Source organism: Lutra lutra, chromosome 15, assembly GCF_902655055.1.
Source record: "Lutra lutra chromosome 15, mLutLut1.2, whole genome shotgun sequence".
NCBI classification, from domain to species: Eukaryota; Metazoa; Chordata; class Mammalia; order Carnivora; family Mustelidae; genus Lutra; species Lutra lutra.
Window position 1 is genome coordinate 54,314,305 of NC_062292.1, and position 20,697 is coordinate 54,335,001.

Here is a 20,697-nt window from a genome sequence, read left to right on the forward strand (position 1 = left end):
AGTGACAGACATTGTTTCTTTCGACCAATGAGGATGATTTCCAGCACGTTCTTTCCTTTGCTCTAGCCTCAAGTTTCAAAGGAGCCAAAGAGAAATATTAGCAATTGGAGGCAGCCCGACTACCTAAGAGAAAATCATTGCGGAGCTGACACCAGCGGTGTGAGCTTTTGAGCCTCTAATAGAACTCTGAGTGCCAAGAGGCAGGAGGACAACAGAAGAGCCAGCTATGACGTTGGAATTTTATGATTAACTCTTCTGACTAAACGCAGACAAGTACAAATGCTCTGCCCGGAAACCAAGCCCGAGACACAAAGCAAAATGGCATCCTTTTGAAAGCCACACACATTTTGGAGAAGAAGAAAAGCCCGTTTCTATTTACATACTTGAACAGGCTCCTCCTCCCTCCCCCAGCCCACCCCCAGCTGCCAACCTAGGTGTTTGGCCGGCATCCACTGTAATCTGTTCTCCTTCATTATGTTAATCTGTGGGCGGAAAGATTTCTGTCATCTTCGAAGCGCTTGTACAGCAATGGTAAACACCTTGGCCTGTCTGTAATTGGACAGGTGTCTGCATTGATGTCACCCAGCTTTTAATTCAATTAAAGAACTGGCTGCTCTCCTCTCATTAGCCACTTATTTCTGCTGCACTTTTCGTCTGACAGTGAGCTCTGCACACAGCAATTGCCTACCCTGAGACCAGAGTCTGGGGTCCCCTCGCAAAGATCACGCCCACTATTTCAAATGGACTTGAACAATCCAGGAGAATTTTCCTGTTAGCAAAGGCATTTGAAATAATATGCACACTCCCTCTTTCTCTGACTCTCTCTGGCCCCCTCCCTCCCTCCCTCCCTCCCTCTCTTTCCCTTTAAATTCTGTATTATCTAAACAGTTTCTTCTACCTACTAGCCAGTAATTAGGAGCAGTCCAGCAAACAGAAAAGCTGTTTCTAGCTTCTTCTCCCCAGGGCTTGTCTCCATCTCAAGAGAACTCATCAGAGTACAATGCTCTTATTTATTTGCTGGCATTTCACATTTGGATCAAGAAAGTGAGGGTGGGCAAGAGCAAGGCATTTATTAAGAGGGCCATCTGGTAAGGGATACCACACAGGCAGGGCTGCTCTGGCTACCTGGAGACATAATGGAAGAACCCACCTCTTCAGAGAAAACCAGCCAGAGGACAGAAAGCAGAAGAGAGCGAGATTTTCTGGTGTCAGATTCGGCAGTGCTGATAAATTCTAATGCTTTAAGTATACATCCCAGAATAAGTTTTGACCTGCAAACCAACCAAGTGGATGGTTTAAAGAGAGTAAATCAATCCAACACGCCATGCTTTCTGCCTAGTTAAAGGAACCTCTGAAAATAAATTAAAGTTCTAACACAGACATTTTGACACAGTGACCCCATGAAACTGAATAATGACATTTGTTAAATATGGATGAAAATTTAATGGTCTAACAGAGATCTGGAAACACACCCAGGTTGCTTCTCCCTTGGTTCTGAATAGCCTAGGAAGGTGGCAATTTGTTATTGTTGCGTTTTTCGGTAATACTGTGAATGAGAATAAGGGTCTCTAGTATTTATAAAATGAAAGACGGTTTTCACTTTAACCAAAAAGTGGAACAGTAAACAGCCTTACCCTAAACCTATGGTAATCCTTTGAAAACTCGGGCACTAATTTTTTGCATTTAATTTTTTTTTTCAAAGGGTCTTTCCGATCTTGTTTAAAACTTCTAGTCAGGATTACAGAAAGTCATATACCTTGGATCAAAAAACTAAACAGATTTTGATGCTTACAAAGAGGAAAAAAAATTTATCTTTTATTTTCTTCATAAGACATAGGGTCTTATCCCAGTCTTTGAGAAAGGTTTAAACAGGGATTTTAATTGACCTTAAATTGCTACCCATTTAAGATTCTCTCAGCAGGCTTACATCTAACCTCAAATTTTTAATCAATGTCTTTGCGGTAAGAACTATAGTTTCTGTCATTTTCATTCTAATTCTGCAATAGGTTTGAAGCCATCCACTCATGTTAACTCTTCATCTAACCTCAGGGGCCAACACTGGAATCATTAGGACTCTCTGAGAAATTACTGGACTCAATTAAGTGGGGAGACCGTGGGAAAAGAAAAGAAAAATGAAAGTCATCCCTTATGATGGGAGTCCCAGGTCCCCTGCCAGAGGGCATCCCATACTATTATCCCATTGTACAGATGGGCCTGCTACAGGGCTAAGTTTAGAAGGTATTGCTCAGGTCTAACAGCAGAGCTGAGAACCTACTAATCTTCTGTCTCCAAGATTATGGTTCTTGTTCTTCAACCTAAACCCTCATTCTACAAGAAGAAAAGAGATGGATTGAAATAATGTCACTAAAAGGAATAGCATACTTTTTATAGCAAATTATTTAAGATCAAACCTTAAAATTTGTTAAAAGTTTCAAATCTATTTCTAAATCCTACTGTGTTTAAACAGAAAGTAGCACACTTATCCTCCAAAATGAACAAGTGTGTATGTCTATAATATTCCCTTTTAAAAACAACTGCTTCATAAGAAATCCTGTATCCATGCAAGTGTGTACTCAGGTGCTTTATGAGTACAACACTGGACATGGAGATAAATATATATATGTACACACATATATATATATAAAATATTTATACACACATATAAAGTTTTTTATTAGTTCCAATAGCAATACACATATAAAATGGTCAGAAGTTAGAAAACAGAATAATTGGGGGTAACTATTTTTTTTCTTTATCAAATATGACCGGCAAACTTGAAGTATTTCTAGTATTATGAACGTGCCTAGTTGATTATCACTATGCAGCAAAATTTATACGTCACCATCATTTTTAACCATGGTACAACATGTTACCAAAAAGAAATCCGCACCCTGCACTGCAGATTCTTACTGCATAAAAGAAAATGAATAACTTATAAAAAGGCCTATCTGGAGATTTCACAATGTACAAGTAGTTCAGGCACATTATGTATTCAGCAGAGTTAGACAAAGCTATTAACTCATCAACACTGCATTACCTAATGAAATTCTTCTACATTAGCTAAGCAGGAACATTACATCATTTCTATTTTTACTATTTATGTCATAGGCCATATTTTTGTCCTGTGAATTTTTGCAGACCATTTCTTTCAAGATTTACATTTAAAGAAATAGTTTGTAATAATCTACAAACATGGAATATTAATTTATAAGGTACTATAAAAATGGCAAAGACTTCCTCAAAATTCATCTTTTAATAATACCATCAAAATGAATTTTGAAAATTTACTTCTGAAGTTTGTTGTGGCAGAGACCACTAAGGACCTTCCTATGATAGATTTTCCTTCTCTTCCACAGTACAATACAATGATAGCTGGACAAGTGGCCATTTTGAATAAGGACAATGTTTCTCAGCAGCTAAATCTAGCCATGTGACTATGAACTTAGTTCACAGACTTAAGTTCACATGACTATACCTAGTGTACACATAAGTGTATAGAGATATAGGAATAACTTCTGAAGTATGTCTTTGAAGTGAATGTGCATATCCTTTCTCAACCATCCCTGCTTCCTGCTGGATGGAAACCAGACTGGATGGCTGAAGCTCATGCAGCCATCTTGGACCATGAGGCAGTAGTCCCCTCCCTAGGATGGTATAGCAGAAAGATGGAGGTGGATGGCTCCCTGGCACTGACAACATCCCACCCCTACACTGACTAACTATGAACACCTATTACCAGAAAAAAGAAAAACTTAATCTTGTCTAGGTCACTGTTATTTGGATCCCTTCAGTGCAATTAAATAAAAATGAAAACTCATCCCTATTATCTTTCCCCATAAAACTCTGATTTAAAAAAAATGATAATCTACTTTGGAGACCATATTTTTAATGGTATGAAAGCAGATTGCTTATTATGTGTATTTTACCACAATTAAAAAATATTAGGAAAGAAACAATAAAAGCAGATTATAAAGGTAGGATCTAACGTTAGCCTAGAAAAGAGTAGATAAATGCTTTTGTTTCTAATAAATGAATATTTTCTGTTCTGTGAATTATCAGCATTATAGCAATATAGGCTTCTATTATTTTCAATTGCAAATTATAGCACTTGAGTTCCATTAGGAAGTTTAAGTTTGGGAACTAATTTTTAAATTCTATTTACCCTGCCAATGTTTTTTTCATTGAGAATATGTATATTAAGTTCCACATATATGTTTAACTTGGGATAATTCTGCATAATATTTCCTAAAATTAGAGAACTATAGCACTGATGAGACTTTAGTAAGAACCACTAGTTCAATACTCAACTCAGCAGGATATAACAATATTAACATTTCATTAACTACAGAGGTGGTAGCAGAAAGCTGCATCTGTTCATTTGTCTAGTTCTTCATTACTTAAGAAAAGTGTATTGATCGTCTACCTTGAGCAAGGTTCTGAACAAGACTTAAATAAACATAAAATATGATACTTGACTTCTGGAGCTGTTGTCTAATGAAGAAATAGCATGCTTGCACAAAGAGCATCCATAGGCAGTTTTAACAATTGTGAGTAAGAATTCCCAACTGAACAGAAAAAGAAACATTGAAGTTTATTTTTTAAGACTTTGTTTTCTTAATGGAAAGAGAGAGTGGGCACATGAGAACACACAAGCAAGGAGAGCAGCAGGCAGAGGGAGAGACAGGCTTCCCACTGTGCAAGGAGCCTGATGTGGGGCTTAATCCCAGGACTCTAGAATCATGACAGGTGTTGAAGGCAGGAGTTTAATCAACTGAGTCACCCAGGTACCCTGAAGTTTTTAGTATAGTCGTTTCTCTGCAGATTTCTCAGATGATTATAATAATAGTTTTTATTTCTATAACATATATATGTATATGTGTACATATACATATATGGACAACCACAGAAATGGTAACATCTCACTTACTGAGTGACTGATAGCTGGGGTTAAGTTCCAAAGTCAGGCATAAGGCAAAAATCACTTATGATTTAAAGTCTGCTTGACAACTCCTTGTATGGTCCATAAAGTATAGTAGATTTGGTTTTGTATGTGCCTCTAACTTTTCATTAATCAAGGATTCTCTAGGGCTCTTGGTTCTCCATTCTTTTTGTAGGCACCCCAACAATGAGTTTTACTTTTTTGTCAGTGATTGGGAAAACCTAAAATTCTTTGCACATTCTTCCCAGATAACAGATATTGGCAACTTCAGGATTAGATAGCATCCTTTGCCCATGACATTATTTTGAGAGGTTCCTCCCCCCACCATGGGTAGTTAAATGTTGTAACTTAAATGCATGCAGATTAGATTCTACTACTAAGGTGACAATTATATTTCACACTCTGAATTGCACCAGGATCTTTTTTCACTAAACCCAATGGGCATCATGAAATTTAAAACTTATCGTTTGCTTGTTTTCCTATTTCTTATATAAATATTGAGCTCTGTGACTTCTACTGGACACATGGGGTGGGCAGCGGTAAGGTTGGCCTTGTTAGAAACACAGAATCTCACACCCATCTCTGTATCAACTAAGTCAGAGTCTTGATACCAAGATCTCTAGTAATTCTCATTTCTTTTCCTTGGGTGACTTTCAGAAGCACTGCCCTTAAGGGTCAGAGACCCTACTAACCCTGCCTCTATTTCTCCACTTGTCCTTAGCATTATTCTGCCTGCAAAGCTAGTGCAGGTGGAACAAGGGGCAGGAGAAAACAAAGCAAGGGTAAGTTCAAGCCCAGCCAGTGAAAAATGATACCTTCTCACCTGACCATTCTCCTTGTCCCATGTTCTTTAATACGTGATCTCTCTTTAAGAGAATCAACTGGAACACTCTGTCTAATGCAGATTTACAAACCCTAGCTCAAATATACAGACTCTTGTGTGGGAGATCCAAGAATCTGTATTTTATAAGCAATCCAGGAATCCCTTTAGGGCCAAGAGAGTTGAGAATCACTCATTATTACTACCAGGCTATAGAAGAGAAAGAAAGAGAGGCAGACCTTCAGTGCACGACACAACTTCTTTCTGTAAGAAGAATATCAGAGTCTATTGTATGTAGCAATTTTAGTAGCAAAAGTTGTAGTATTAGTTCCATTATAAATAAAATGTCTTTCACATATTTTCCTATATAAATTTAGATTTATTTGGGTAATCTGAAAGATTATGATAGGCTCTTCAGCTAAACTACAGTGAATAATAAATATCATTAATTATTATTATTTATTATTATGAAGAAGGAATATATAACTCCTAACTTTTAGCTCAATGCAATGTAACAATGGAATTGAAAAAATATTTTCTGTGTATCAATTATAGCCCTAACACTATCCTCAAATGCTGTGCTAACTATGCAGATAAGATTGTATGTTTACTATCTTAAGGGAAAAAAAGAAAAAAAATATTGCATATGTGCAGATTCTTGAATCCGCTCATTCTTGACATAATTTCAAATCAAATTGTGAAGTCACTTTCTGAGCAGCCCTTGGTTTGAAGGGAAATGCCAGGACTGTCTCTCTGGGAAGCAACTTTGCATGTTAACAGGGCTGGAGGGAAAATCAGCAAAAGCTACCAGAGTTAATTGGAGCCCTTTGCAACAAGTCTAAAGATACACTGGAGTGATAACTGCAGGGCTTTCTACCCTGAGGCTCCAGCTGAGGAAATGAACTTTCAAGAACTCTCAGCTCTGAACCCTGGCCTTCAGAGGGCACAGAATCCAGACCCTGTAGCCCAAAGGGGCCCATTTGCTCCTGAGTGGGGCTGTTAACCCTTGGACTCTTCACTGCTACTGGGATTTATCTCATTTAATCCTCTGGTAGCCAGATTCATGAATGGTAAATATTCTGCCCCATTACTCTATTCTTCCAGTGCTCTCAGTTAATATTCATTTTTTTCCCTTTTGCTTTTGCATTTTGTGTGACCATAATTTCCCACCTCTTTGCAATACTCAGACACTTAATTTTTGTTGTCTTGTGATTTTCCTTTGCTAATTTTATCTACTTAATTTCAATATCTTATCATTTTTATATAGACATTTATCTTTTTTTGTCTTCCATTTTCAAATTTCGGTTGGGAGATGAAAGTTGCCATAAGCATTTCTGGGTAAAATTAAGTCTTGATCACGGTATCAAACTCCTCCCTTTCCCAGTGTTTCCCCATGCTGGCTGTACAAGAGAATTATTTTCAGATATTAAAGACATCAAGGCCCAGGCTGCATCCTAAACCAAAAAGTCAGACTCTTTGCAGGTGGAACCTGGGTTTCAGTATTTTTTTTAAAGCTTCCTAGGCAGCTCAGTGCACACCCATGGTGGAGAACCACAGCCTTACAAGAATACCAATGAAATGACCAAACGTTTAGAAATATCTGGAAGGACACCAGGCAAAAACAAGTGGACTGCTGGAAAGAGAGCCCATGGCAAACCCAACCCCCATCTGGGTACAGAATGCCTAGAGGTTCTCAGCCTCCCTCACCAAACCTGGGGAGAAGGGGGTTGAGATTTATTTATTTATTTTTTTAAAGAATTCTTTTTTTTTTTAAGATTTTATTTATTTGACAGACAGAGATCACAGTAGGCAGAGAGGCAGGCAGAGAGAGATAGAGGAGATAGAGGAGGAAGCAGGCTCCCCGCTGAGCACAGAGCCCGATGTGGGCTTCGACCGGAGTCGAAGGCAGAGGCTTTAACCCACTGAGCCACCCAGGCGCCCCGGGTTGAGATTTATTTATTGCCAGGAGGCTACTGCCATTTTTCCTCAGCTGACCTGGCATAATCCCAGTGAAGTTTTTTTTTTGTTAAGAGAAACTAAGTGCCTAGTAAGGTGATTTGAAAATGATTTAATTTTCTTGAGCAAACACTCAGTCTGAAGGTACATTTAAGGATGGGGCAAGTGAACTGTGGACAGAAAAATTTAAAAATCAGTTTAGAAGTTTCAAAGAGCAGAATCTGTAATAAAAAATCAGAAAACAAAAAGGGAAACAATTACAAAGTCATAACTTAGAATTCAGAGACCAAGGAGTATAAAGATGAATTTGTTGAACATTCACTCTGCCTCGTTCTGAGCAAAATATTCTCTAGAGGTAATTCATTTTTTTTTATCTTCACTACAATTCCATAACATAAAGGTTTATAGATGAAGAAATTCTGATACAGGGATATGTTTTTTTAATGTGCCTAGGATCATACAGTTAACAAATGACACAGCTGGAATTTGAGCCTAGATCGATTTGACTCTACAAGTTGTGTTCTGGACTGCAAAAATAGACAATATTGAAAACTGCTATTTCCCACCAGAAGTAATAATGATATATACAACAGCAACCCTTCCAAGCCAAAGAAGGACCCATGTATGAAGAATAAAAGAGCTTGCTATATAACAGAAAGAAATATATGAAAAGATGCCAACACATTTCACTAACTTAACCGATAAAGAACCTTATGTGAACCAATAAAGCTAAATTACCTTGTGCATCCAGCACCAGCATTGTCTCAAAGAAATACCACTTTAACAATCAAAAGTAAACATTACAACCTCACCAAAGTCACTTCAGAATTGCTAAAGGGGGATTAATTTAAGACCAATCACAAAACTGGTCATGACCTACTTTACTTACATTCCTCTCCCAATACCCTGTTATCTCAACCAAATGACAAAGCAGCTGCCACTATCTAATTTCCACACTCCTCCCATCGCCACCAAATCCAGCTCTCTGACTACTTCCTTACCCCTGCCTCACTTTCTGTTTTTCTTTTCTCTTTACTGTTAAATGTTCCATAATCTTTAAGATTACTTCTTATATATGTTCTTGTCTCTTTATTTCACAATTGTGAACCGCACATATACCTTTGACTCCTTGAGGAAAAAAAGTTAAAGAATTCATACTCCACACAGACAAGAACTAAAAATAATAGTTCTAAAAAGTATTAAAAAACAATAACAAAACCAGAAAGTATGAAATATGATGGCAGAAATAAGAGCAATTTGATGAATTATAAAAATAAATGTGAATGAGCTAAACTCCCAATTCAACTGCAAGTTGAATATAAAACTAAATCAAACTAGATGCTATTTATATAGATATAACTAAAATAATGTGACTTTGAACATTAAAATATAAATAGTGAATGTAAAGTAATAGGAAAAAGGAAAAGACAAAGAGAAAGCAAGTTTCCAGAAGAGAAATTAACAAAATTGCATTGATAGTTGAGACTTTTTCCTTAGTTCTCTACAGATTGAGTATATAAAAATAAATATAATTGGTCAGTGGTTCTCTAACTTTATTTTCTCTATACACCATTCACATGACTGACATATCTTATAGCAACATCCCGTAACATATTGCACTGGTTTTCAATCTAGGAAGTTACCAGAGACCAGCACTGTAAAGTATTCTTGAGAAAGGTAAATATGGAAGTTGTTGGTGTCCTTAGCAAGGCAAGTGTGCAGAAGCCCCATAAAATGAAGAAATGGGGACAACATCCATAAATACTTCTTGCTAGAAGCAAGTTCGGGAAGAAGAGAGGGAGTCATAGTTGGCAAGGAATTTAGATAAAAGGAAGGTTTTTAATAATTGGCTTAAGTCTGTTTGTTTATGTTTAACAATGGGAGTTGGTAGAGTTTGAATGGTCCTGGGAAGAATTCATCTGGGCAACTGGTTCTCCAACTTTTAGCATGCTTCAGTGTCAGATGAGGAGGGCTTATTAAAACAAGGATGGCTGAGCTCTGCCTCCAGAGTTGCTGATTCAACATGTGTGGGAGGGCTGGAGAATTGACATTAATAATGAGGTCTCAGGTGATGCTGCTGATGCTGGTCCTGGGGCCATAGCTTGTGAACCACGTGGAGAGAGGTTAAAATAGGATTGGGAGGGAGAAAAATTACCAGTCACATCGCTGAAAAGGCAGGAAGAGTTGGGGTCCAGAGGACTCTGGAAGATTTTATTTTTGATATGATAAGGAAAGCTTTGTAAAAACAGGAAGGAAAAGAAAAAAAGAAAAGAAAAAACAGATAATAATGATGGTGAATGCTTAAAATGTGCCAAAAGAATTTTAAATGTCTTAGCAAACATGAATGCATTTAACCCCTAATAACAACCCTATCACTCAGAGAAATGTAATTAATATATATGTTTGTCAGTAAGAGTGACAGAAATGCTATAAGACAGATTCTGTTTCTTCTTGGTGTCTAACACAATCTAATACATAAGACTATCAGTTGAGTTGGAGGAGGAAGGGAGCTTAGCAACTAGACAGTTTGGGAAAAATCTGAAATATTGAATGAGGAGGATAGGAGAAGGAGCTTATTCTAGAAATATGGTAGGGTTGGCATCATTATTGGTGCCCATTTGAAAATGAGGACTGAGAATCTGTAATGACCAACTGCACATTTTTTTCCCGCCTACTTAGCTTTAATGTGCAGCCTGGGCAAAGGCAAACTATGGGCGTCATCAGGTTGGGTTTCATCAGGTGGGTAAAATAGGGAGGAAGGGACTGGAAGATGTGAAATTCTGTGTAATTGGTGATCAATTTGGGTGGTAGTTTCCAAGGGATCTAAATAAGGAGGTAAAGGCTAGAGGGGGTTGACCAATAGATACTGAAGGATAATAAAGCCTATTCTCAAATCCATTAAGTTATAAAATTCTTTGACAGAGGAAAATTTTTCTCTATCAAATTTGTTGATGCATTTTACTTATTTTTGGTAAAGGCTTAAACCTAACTTTCCACCTGAATGTGCTTTCACATTTCATGAAACTGAAAACTGCTGCCTTAGTACACGTGCGTGCATCTGAGTATGGGACACATGTGTGATGTACCAGCGTGTTGCCCTGCAATCATTCTGCATGGCCGGCATGGTGCCCATGAGAAATTGATTCACTGGTTTGCCAATCAAACTGCTGGTGTCTCATACTCTTCTACCTTGGCATAATTAGGTTTAATCAACAATTTTCCAATAAATAATGGTGCTGTGAACTTGGGCTGGTCCCAAAGAGTACATTTTTGCATGGTGAAATAGGTAGTCTGGTCCTATAGGCATGCCTAGGACCCCTGCAGGAGATGTATGGAGTGTTTAAGAGCTAGGGCCATCTGTGACCTTATTTTCTGGGGAGGAGGGTATCAACCTTGTGATGAACCTGTCCATAAGCGCCCACTGACATTATAGAATTATCCTCTTTATCCTAGGTAGATATAAGCTTCCATCTCTTGCTGTTTTTAATCAAGCAAAATATAGGAGTAGCTCATTGAGGGGGGGAACCCTTGAAGAATGTTTTTATTTAAGGTCAAAAAGAGGGTGCCTGGGTAGCTCAATTGGTTAAGAAACTATCTTCAGCTCAGGTCATGATCCCGACATCCCGGAATCGAGTCCTGCATCCGGCTCCCTGCTCAGTGGGGAGTCTGCCTCTCCCTCTCCCCCTCCCATGTCTCGTACTCTCTCTCTCTCACATTCTCTCTCCCTCTCAAATAAATAAATAAAATCTTAAAAAAAATCAAGTCAAAAAGAATATTCATGAAATGTACTCCCGAAGGAATCACCTTTACCTGTGAGGGTGCTGGTACTGACAAGCTCGGAAGTGGCAGAGGGCACGCGGGGAGATCGGGGGTCATCCTCCCTGTAGGCCCGCAGAACGTACTTGTCAATTACACCTCTCACCACAACAGGTTCGTCCCAGCTCACCTCAACGCTATACCCGTTTATGCTGCGGACTCTTGAGGGAGTCGGCACACTTTGTGGAGCTGTGAAAGAATAAAAGAGAAAACAGGGAAAATGGCCGTTCTCAGAAGAGTATTGCCCCATCCTTCACTTTTAATGGCCGCAGTAAATCAGACTCAACCATTAGCATAAATACAATTTATTAGCGTTGTAACTTTTCAGCATTGATTTAATATGACTGCACATCTTGAGCCGTTCAGTTTAAGCGATATTTCAAAACCATCAAAACTCCATCGACATAACGTTCTTTAGAGTCTAGTCCAGGTTTTCCAAAAACATTGAACGTACCAGACATGTTTTAAACATCACTCATAAAGAAGGAGTGGATGGTAGGCAGATAACAAGTTCAAACACTATAATGATGGACCCCTCTGAAGCAAGATAATTAGACTGTTATTATACATAGGGGTTTGACACTTTTATATCTTCGGCGTATTAGCCCAAAAATATCACAAATGTGATTGTCTTATACCTTGATCTAATTTTCCAAATTCAATTGTTTTTCAAGTTAATTTTGAAAAAGCAAAGTTCTACCAGATACGATATACAGGATACATTCCTAATTGCATTTGGGGTGGGGGGGGCGCAGAGGAACTGGCACCCTAGAGATGATACAAAATCACTTTCAGAGATATTTTCTTCAGAGTATCTCAGAAACAATAACACAAAATGAGGAAGTTGGAAGGAGCCGCAAAACCTCACTCACGAGCAGAGTCCCCGAATCTTAAAAATCCATAACCTTTAACTATTTATTAGAGATTTCTACAGTTCTGATCAGTAACAACTTCATCACAGCCGACTGCTCTGGGAACAGTGAGAAAAACCCGAGAAACTCTGTGGCAGGATGATGGATGAGAGGCCAGCCTGAGCTGCCTGTGGACTCCTGAGCCCGTTGACGGAGGACCACTCTGGTTTTCCCACATCAAATATCCTCCTTCTCTGACTTTACTGTTCAGACCAATACAATAGGACAGCTTCAAGGAAAACAAAGTGAATAAAGAGGGTGGGAGACGGAGGAGAAACACTGTCTGTGCTGTTAAAACACCACCGACACCTACGGAAAACCCACAGGCTACACAATCAAGATGCGAGCAAAGGGACAACGGGAGTGATGTTGATTTTATTAGTTCTGAAATGCGGTACAGGGCAAAGTACGGTGCCGTCTAACAGATGGCCTTCTCATAAGGGACAGAGCAAAACTGACTCAAAAATAATTAAATAGTGCAATTATTCTCCAACCCTTGGGAGCATGTAGCTGCTCAGTGTTGTGGTCAGATTGTAAATATGAATTTATGGCATAAGACTTTGTGGTCAGATCATTGCTATAAATTCAGAGCTCTATTTGCATACTTTCACGGTGATACTCAAAATGGGGACTATTAAGCTATGTGGGCAATGCACTTTCTAGACACCCATTTACCTTGCTGACTGAGACTGAAAACAGGCTTTAGAGCGTATTTGTTAATGAAGTAGAGGAGGCGAAAATGGGGCAGAGGGTATGCCAGTAACAAATGAATATTTTATGTCACAGCTTTCTCCAAGCTCTGAGGTTGAAAAGGATTTTAAAAGACCTTTCGGCTCATTGTCTTGCCTATAAATAGATGACAATTTAAATCATCCTGGAAAAGTGTCAGGTTGTCCTCTTCTGCAAAATCTGTAGGCAAAGCGCTTTGAAAATTATTCTTAGTAGCCATTCTGGCATTTAATTATCTTAGATCAAGAAGATTTCTCAAAAAGTTGTCTGTGTTAGTAGCCCCTGGTTAATAAGTATGAGAGAATATCTTGGTGAAAAACACACGTTTAGACAAACTATGACTTATTAAGGATAAACTTCTTTTGAGAGACGTACGTGGCAGTCTTTTGAAACATACTTGATTACCTGACCGATATTTGACCCCAAAAGGTAAAAGGCTACTGATTCACAAAACTTTTCACGATGAATACCTTCTTGTGATGGCACCACGTGAAAAGATGTTGTGGTCGCGGTGAGAAGTCCAGAGCACTTATAAAGCTGTTGTCTGAGATTCAGTCTAATATATTCGATCTCCTGCTGTTTTCCCCCTCCAACTCAAGAAGGTTAGACCAGTCAGCAGTTTCTATCCTGGGAGAGTCATCTGAAGATCCTAATAGTCACCACCATGAAAAACATCGCCACGATGTGATAAAAGACACATCTGCTTCTGATCCGGGTACAGGTTCCAAATGTACCCTCTGCGAGAGAGATGCAAGAGGGTGCTGCCCCAGCCCAGGGCTAATCAAGCCTGACATTAGCTTCTTGGGTTCTACACCATCTAGAAGGGTTTCCTGTCCTTAGATATATTACTATAGATTCAGGCCTACCAAATCCTTGAGACAACTTGAAACTCCTTCCTTCCGCATTTGAAGAGGAAAGAACCAAGCCCGAGCAAACACTTACTAAAAAATTGAGAAATGAAAATACTGACCTCCTCAGCATTTTAGCCACTGACCTTCACCAATCAATGCATGCTCTGTCCTACGATGACAAACCCACTACTTGCTTCAGGGTAAAACAGTCTTTTCTTCTTCTTACGTGTACGGACATGTACGTGCAGACATGTGCACATACATGTACATGTATCTGTTTCAAGACCATTTACCTGCTCCTGTTGAACGGCCCCGACTCCAGTCACTGTAGACAGAGCCTCCTTCGTGTGAGGCTACCACTCGGTACAGGTACTCTTGAATGGAAATAAGAGGCAGAAAGATTGAAATATTACTCATATGCACTAGCAGTGGGCTGGCAGGGAGGGAAGAGGCGACAAGTGGGAGACGTGTAACATTTAATTGAGAGCACCTCCACGGTACCTGTGAAAGGCTGCAGACCACTCTCGTCAACACTGCGCTCTTTCCCCCGGTAAACCAGGATGGAGTCATTTCCCCTGCAGTTAACGGTACTGTCACTTGACAGGCACCCATCCAGATTGACTCTGACAGCGCTGCTGGACACAGATGCCAAGCTAACGACAGCACCCCGTGCAAATTTAACATCCTTCATGCAACCACCGAAACCTAGCAAATAGTAAGGGATTAATATCACATAAAAGGCTTGAGTCATCAATTACCAATCATCTCTGTCCTCAGCTGTACTACGCTTTGATGAGGTGCGGGGGTTGCAGTAGAGACAATTTTTAAACTTCTGAGTCTCGTTTGGGAAATCCTTTATGCCTCCTGCTTTTTACCAGGCTAAGTGGTCACAAGGACGTATTAGATTTGCGTTATCTTGAAAAAATATATAAGGTGATCATTATAATTCAGCTGGATTAGATGTGATTAAAAGTATTTATTATACTCCTTTAGGCCCACTTTTGCTCCTTCTGCTTATTCTTATGAAATAAAATGAAGGCAATTAGACCATATGGTAGAGGGGTAGCCACATGTCCCTTGATTCTGGAAAATTCAGTTCCCCTATATAAGTTATTGTTTTAATGCTAAAAATAAGATTTGAAGGAGCACAATTACACAACAAGCTCACTGGGGGAAAAAATACCTCTTGAAGATTAATTATGCAAGAGAGCAGGAGGGGGAATGTAGTTTCAAAATATACTGGAATCCTGAGGTATTGAACTCTACAGAATTGTTTCAGAGTTATAGAACGAAGTCCCAGTTAAATCAGCATACAGAGGAGCTATCCCTACACGCCACCATTTTCACTGAGTTCCACAATTTTGACTCTCCACAATGGTCACCAGTTTTGTGTTCACAGTAGCATGACAGAGAGCAAATTCAGCTCTGGCAATGGCAACACCCGGAGGTTTCTCAGAATGTGTATTCTGCCCAGTTGACTTTAGAATGGCCACAGTGCAGTGGAGTTCTGGGAAGTTTACCAGGGAACATGGCAGAAATGGGTGAGGAGAATGGACTGCTCTTTTGTTAGAGGACCAGAGGGCATCCAGTCAGCCAGCACGTAGCAGCGACTCTGAATTACATGCTATTTTGTGTAAACAGAGATCAGCTCAATGAGGGTTGGCAGCACTCTGCCCAGAACACTGCACAAAATTGTCAAAGAAGAGACAGACTGAGTTTGCGATAGCACACACACTCACGCTCTCTCGGAACAAAATACTGTCAAGTTTGAAGGGTTCCAAACACATGCTTCACTCCTTTCAAGATTGAAGCACATCAGCAGGAACAGAAAATAAAACATAATGCAATGCCTAACAGTAAAATAAACTAATAGTAACAACGATCATATTGTTCTCTTCAGCATTTATATGATGTTTTATTGTGTCTTCTAACACATTAAGTTGGCCTAGTTCCTTTCAGAATGTCTTTGCTAGCATTCACATGCCTCCAGGCCTGACTGATCGATCCTGCTCGTCTGTCTTGAACACACAGTAGACGCTCAATAAGTTGGTTGAGTTGAAATAAAGGCAATGAAGCTCAATATAAAAGCATCTGCTTGAAACTTCAGAAGTTAAGAATTCTGATTTCTTTACCAGCAGCAATTTTCCGATGGCTTGGAGTTCAGTTATCTAACTTCTCTGTACCCCACGTTTCCTAACAACAAAACGCAAACAGTGGAATGGTAGCTTTGGCAAACACCTGAGCGCTGTTACAAGAAAAGTCCCATTATTATTTAAAGGGGGGCTTCAGCTTTGCAAGATGGAAAGAGTTCTGGAGCTGGATGGTGTTGATGGTTACCCAGCAACGTAAATATCTTTAATGCCACTGAACTGTACCCTTCATGGCTAAGATGGTCAATTTTACGTATATTTCGCCACAATTCAAAAAATGAAAAAAAAAAAAATGTCTTAAAAACCAATTCATGGGATGGAATTTTAAATTTGGGAAAGGCCGCAGAGGTAGTCTTCATTCTGGAGATAAAGAAAAAGGTCCAGGGTGTCATCAGATAAGGTTTCTAAGTATTAATCCTCCTTACGAAGTGGTACTCTGGCCTCAGGCCTTGCAGGTGAAGTATCCTGAGCTCTAGTGGGTGGTCCTCTCTGTGCGATCTTAAAGCAGACAGTTTTGTCCAACCAAGTCACCGTTCTTTCAACTCTGCCCCAACAGGATCATCTCCACCAGAAATACTCTTCGACTATCTTCAAAATTTGAATGTGGTATTAGGATAGGAAGAGGGGAAAGAGCCTGTCTATGGGGGAAATGGAGATGTGTCCTTTGCTTGCTTTTGAGAATCAAAAATGACCCCCCCCACCCGTAGGCCTCTGAATAACTAAAAAGTGGCCCAGAATTCTAAGTTGACAAATTAGAAAGACAGTAGCCCTCTGGGGGAGGCAGTCCAACATGGTGGCACTAGTGGTATGAAGGCTGGCTTCCAGCCCCTACTCCTGCCTTCTCCACCCAGGGCATGGGTCAGAGCAAAATCTGCGATCCCATGAGTCACAATCCTTTTACCCCCAACCTGAAGGTAAGTGATAATCCAGACTGGTAGTTCTAAGGTAAATGCCCATGATCTGAGGTGACACGTCTTTAGCAAATTAGGTTGCCCAGCATTTCCAAACTACAGAGGAAAGCTAATTTGCATTTGATTCAAAGGAAGATTACAACATTAACAGATATGAAAAAAATAGCACTAATATGACCACAAAGTAGAGCCTCTTAGAAAAGTTGCTAATTAAGAAGCACAGAACATTTTTAAGACCATTTGATAGTGGACTGAAAAAAAAATACAGTAAGTGAACATGATTAATTTTAATTGCAATTTACTACAGACAGGCAGCACCCCCATATGGTGAATATTCTTCTGCTCATTGTATAAAACATGGTTACCTATAGAGATTAGTATCTTTCAAAGCATCTGAGTCAGAATCTTAGGGAATAGGGTCATAAAATCTGCATTTTTAATGATCTTTCCAGGAGATTCCAATGTATCTTGAATAGCAATAAGAATGACAGCTCATTTTATTGAGTTCTTACTATGTTCCTGCTACCGTACGTCAATATTTTATCAGTGGCTTGAGAACCACTGATATGTATGATACTGCAAGGATAAAAATTTAGTATTACCCATAAATAAAATATCTTTCAGTACCATAGACATAGTCATAGTGTAGATTAAATTATCCCCATTGGGTTTATGTTGATGTGTTAAACTTCTATCATGATCGTCTTACAATTTCAGTTAAAATTTGGCTAAAGACAAGTCTCTATGCCCATCATCATAATGGGTTTTTGTGTACTTTCCAAAGTATAATTGCACATATGCAGGGGATTTTTTCCTAGATGTAAGTAGGCTCAAGTAATCTTGCTCATATAAAGGGTTTTCAAGCTCTTTCTAACCTCAGAAACCTGAAAACCAGGAGAAGCCCTTATATGAATGTAATATTTTTAGCTGCTGTTACATCTTAAGTGCCTTGAAAATGTCATTACTGTCTTACACCCCAGACATTCATTAACTCCTTACTAGTACCCTTCTAAAAGTCTCCTTAGAGCTTGCCATATATTTTCTATTCAAAGGCATTTAAATCTTTATGTACTTACCAAATAGGCAAAGACTCCTTCATGGAAATTTTAACCATTCGCAGTACATAGAGTTGGAAATATGTAGAGAACATTTTCTACATGGGAGCATGCCTAGTCACAAGCTAGATGTTTCTGTGCTTTCCCCAATTTGTAGAAAAGGAACACTGGCCAACGGCCATAAAAGAAAACACTTGATTATAATAAAGAGAGGGGATTTTGACACCAGGCTTCCTGAGACAGAAAGGCTTGCTCTCTGCTTACTGGCCATGTGACCTTGGGGAGGTTACTTTGCTCTTCAGTTTCCTCATCTGTAAAATGGGGGTTTAAATAATAATATGGAACATAGGGGCTTGTTATGAAGCGCTGATCCACTTAATCTCGTGCAAAGCATTCAGAACCATGAATTCTGCACACACCAGACCTTCAGCTACTGTTAGCCTTTTTGAATTAATAATTTCTCTGATTTTGTTCAAATTCATTATATGAGTTAAACGCTTCCTTTAGTGATAAGTCATGCAGGCATGCACTTTTTCTTTCATTTGTGGTTATTAATAATAAATGAAATATAGATTTTTTTACCAGTATGTTTAAAATTCAACTAAACCCACCCTTTCATGTGCTTTGCTATAGGGGAGCTCCATGGAAATGCAGAGACAATTAGCAGTTATGTTAGAAAAAATTCCCAGTGAATTTAATGCTATTTTTCTTAGCTGTGCACACCAACCTAAATTATGTTTTTCATGTGTGAATACAGATAATGATCAGTATCTGAAAGAACCAGAAAACGTAGGAGGAAATATATACATAAATTTCAATTATATTTACTGGAGACAAGTTAGAATAAGTATATTGATTATAAGTAGGTGTGAGGGCTCAGTCTTAAGGGCAACATAGAAAACTATTTGAAGAAACATTCTGTTGTTTTTTTTTTTTTTTAGAGTTTCAAGAAAAGGGAGGAGGGCAATAGGTATTGCTTCCAAACTGATTCTGTTGCTGTATTTTAAAACACAAAAACCACTAAAACCTGTATTTATTTGGGAATTCCTCCAGATGGACTTTACCTTGTTCCAAACTCAGGTGTTTATAGGAGTCCTGCAGCTCCTGTGGGGTTCCTCCCACGTAGATGGGGGAATTCACCATCAGTGGCTGGGCTCTGGACTGTGACACACGTTCCCTCAGTTCATTCATGCTTGCTGATATGATGGAACCTTGCTTTTTAATAATCGCTTTATTCCACTTTCCATCACAATAGGACAGCCCGAGCCATAGATCCACTTGTGTGAAGGAAAGACTGGTATTTAACCGGAAGCTCAATATTCCACTCTTCAATTCCATCTGTATTTCACATTAAAAAAGAAAATAGGTATATAAAAAGTCTGCAGAATGGCAGTTTGGGAGAGAGCAGAAGGTCAATTTCTTGAAGAAAAGCAACAAATTTCCCTGAAAGCACTCTATAAAAATGTTCCACTTTATTCTAAGCAGGACTGGAGTAACATATAATGGAGTACTTTGGAAGCTTATAATTGACGTGAAGAATGTTATATTGAGTCACACAAATTCATACCCAGTAATGATTATACAGTGTGATACAATATAACGTAGGCAAAAACTTTTGTTTATTTGTTTTTGTGTGTGCTAAACAGGTAAAAGTTTAAACGCTGGCATAAGTGACTGAATGACTGAAGAGAATAGTTTGAACTATGACTCTATTTTTTTTAAAGATTTTATTTATTTATTTGCCAGACAGAGATCACAAGTAGGCAGAGAGGCAGGCAGAGAGAGAGAGGGAGGGAAGCAGGCTCCCTGCCAAGCAGAGAGCCCAATGCGGGGCTCAATCCCAGGACCCTGGGATCATGACCTGAGCTGAAGGCAGGGACTTTAACCCACTGAGCCACCCAGGTGCCCCTATGACTCTATTTTTACTTGAGTTTTTAGAAAATGAGAAAATACTACTTCATATATCAATTTAATTTGGGGAAAAATATGACAAGACAATAAGAAAATGAAATGTCAAGCCTGATTAAGTTTATTTTAACTGGTCGGTGAACTCAATTTCAAATTTGTAAGATGGATTTTGATTCAATATTTCAGTTTTATTATTCTAAATCTCTAACTAACATAATTGCTTCTATGTGTATTCTTTTAGATTAATGTGTCATTTTCTAATATGAATAGATTTTACCCAGATTTTCATGGTAAAGGAAATGCCTCCATATGTTTCCCTTCAAAATGTTACATGACAATTATCTTATCTACTATGTTTTTATTTTGTTAGAACTCAAGCTAGCAAAAATAGGATACTTAAAAATTTGAGATCAATCATGTCAAATGAAATTAAGTAATTGTAGATTAAAATTATTACTTTTTCTACATAAATATCATTTTTTGTGAAGTACATAGGATAAGCAGTCATGTATCTATTTTTTCAATAAATATTGAGCCCCCCACCATGTTCCATGAATCTCCTGCTATAAGATAAACACTGTTCCCAAGAATCACACTGTTCAACAACAGAGGCAAACAACTGGGGTAATACTATAACCAAGAGAGAAGAAC

The 20,697-nt window shown here is 38.7% G+C and overlaps 1 protein-coding gene across 1 annotated transcript in view; it reads right to left on the reverse strand.

Annotated features, from left to right (window-relative positions):
* The window catches only part of USH2A (usherin), a 705,277-nt gene that overhangs the window by 398,151 nt on the left and 286,429 nt on the right, over positions 1–20,697 (reverse strand). The window contains 4 exon segments of the mRNA XM_047705734.1: positions 11,526–11,720; positions 14,316–14,396; positions 14,524–14,727; positions 19,203–19,476. Coding sequence (XP_047561690.1) covers positions 11,526–11,720; positions 14,316–14,396; positions 14,524–14,727; positions 19,203–19,476 — 754 coding nt within the window.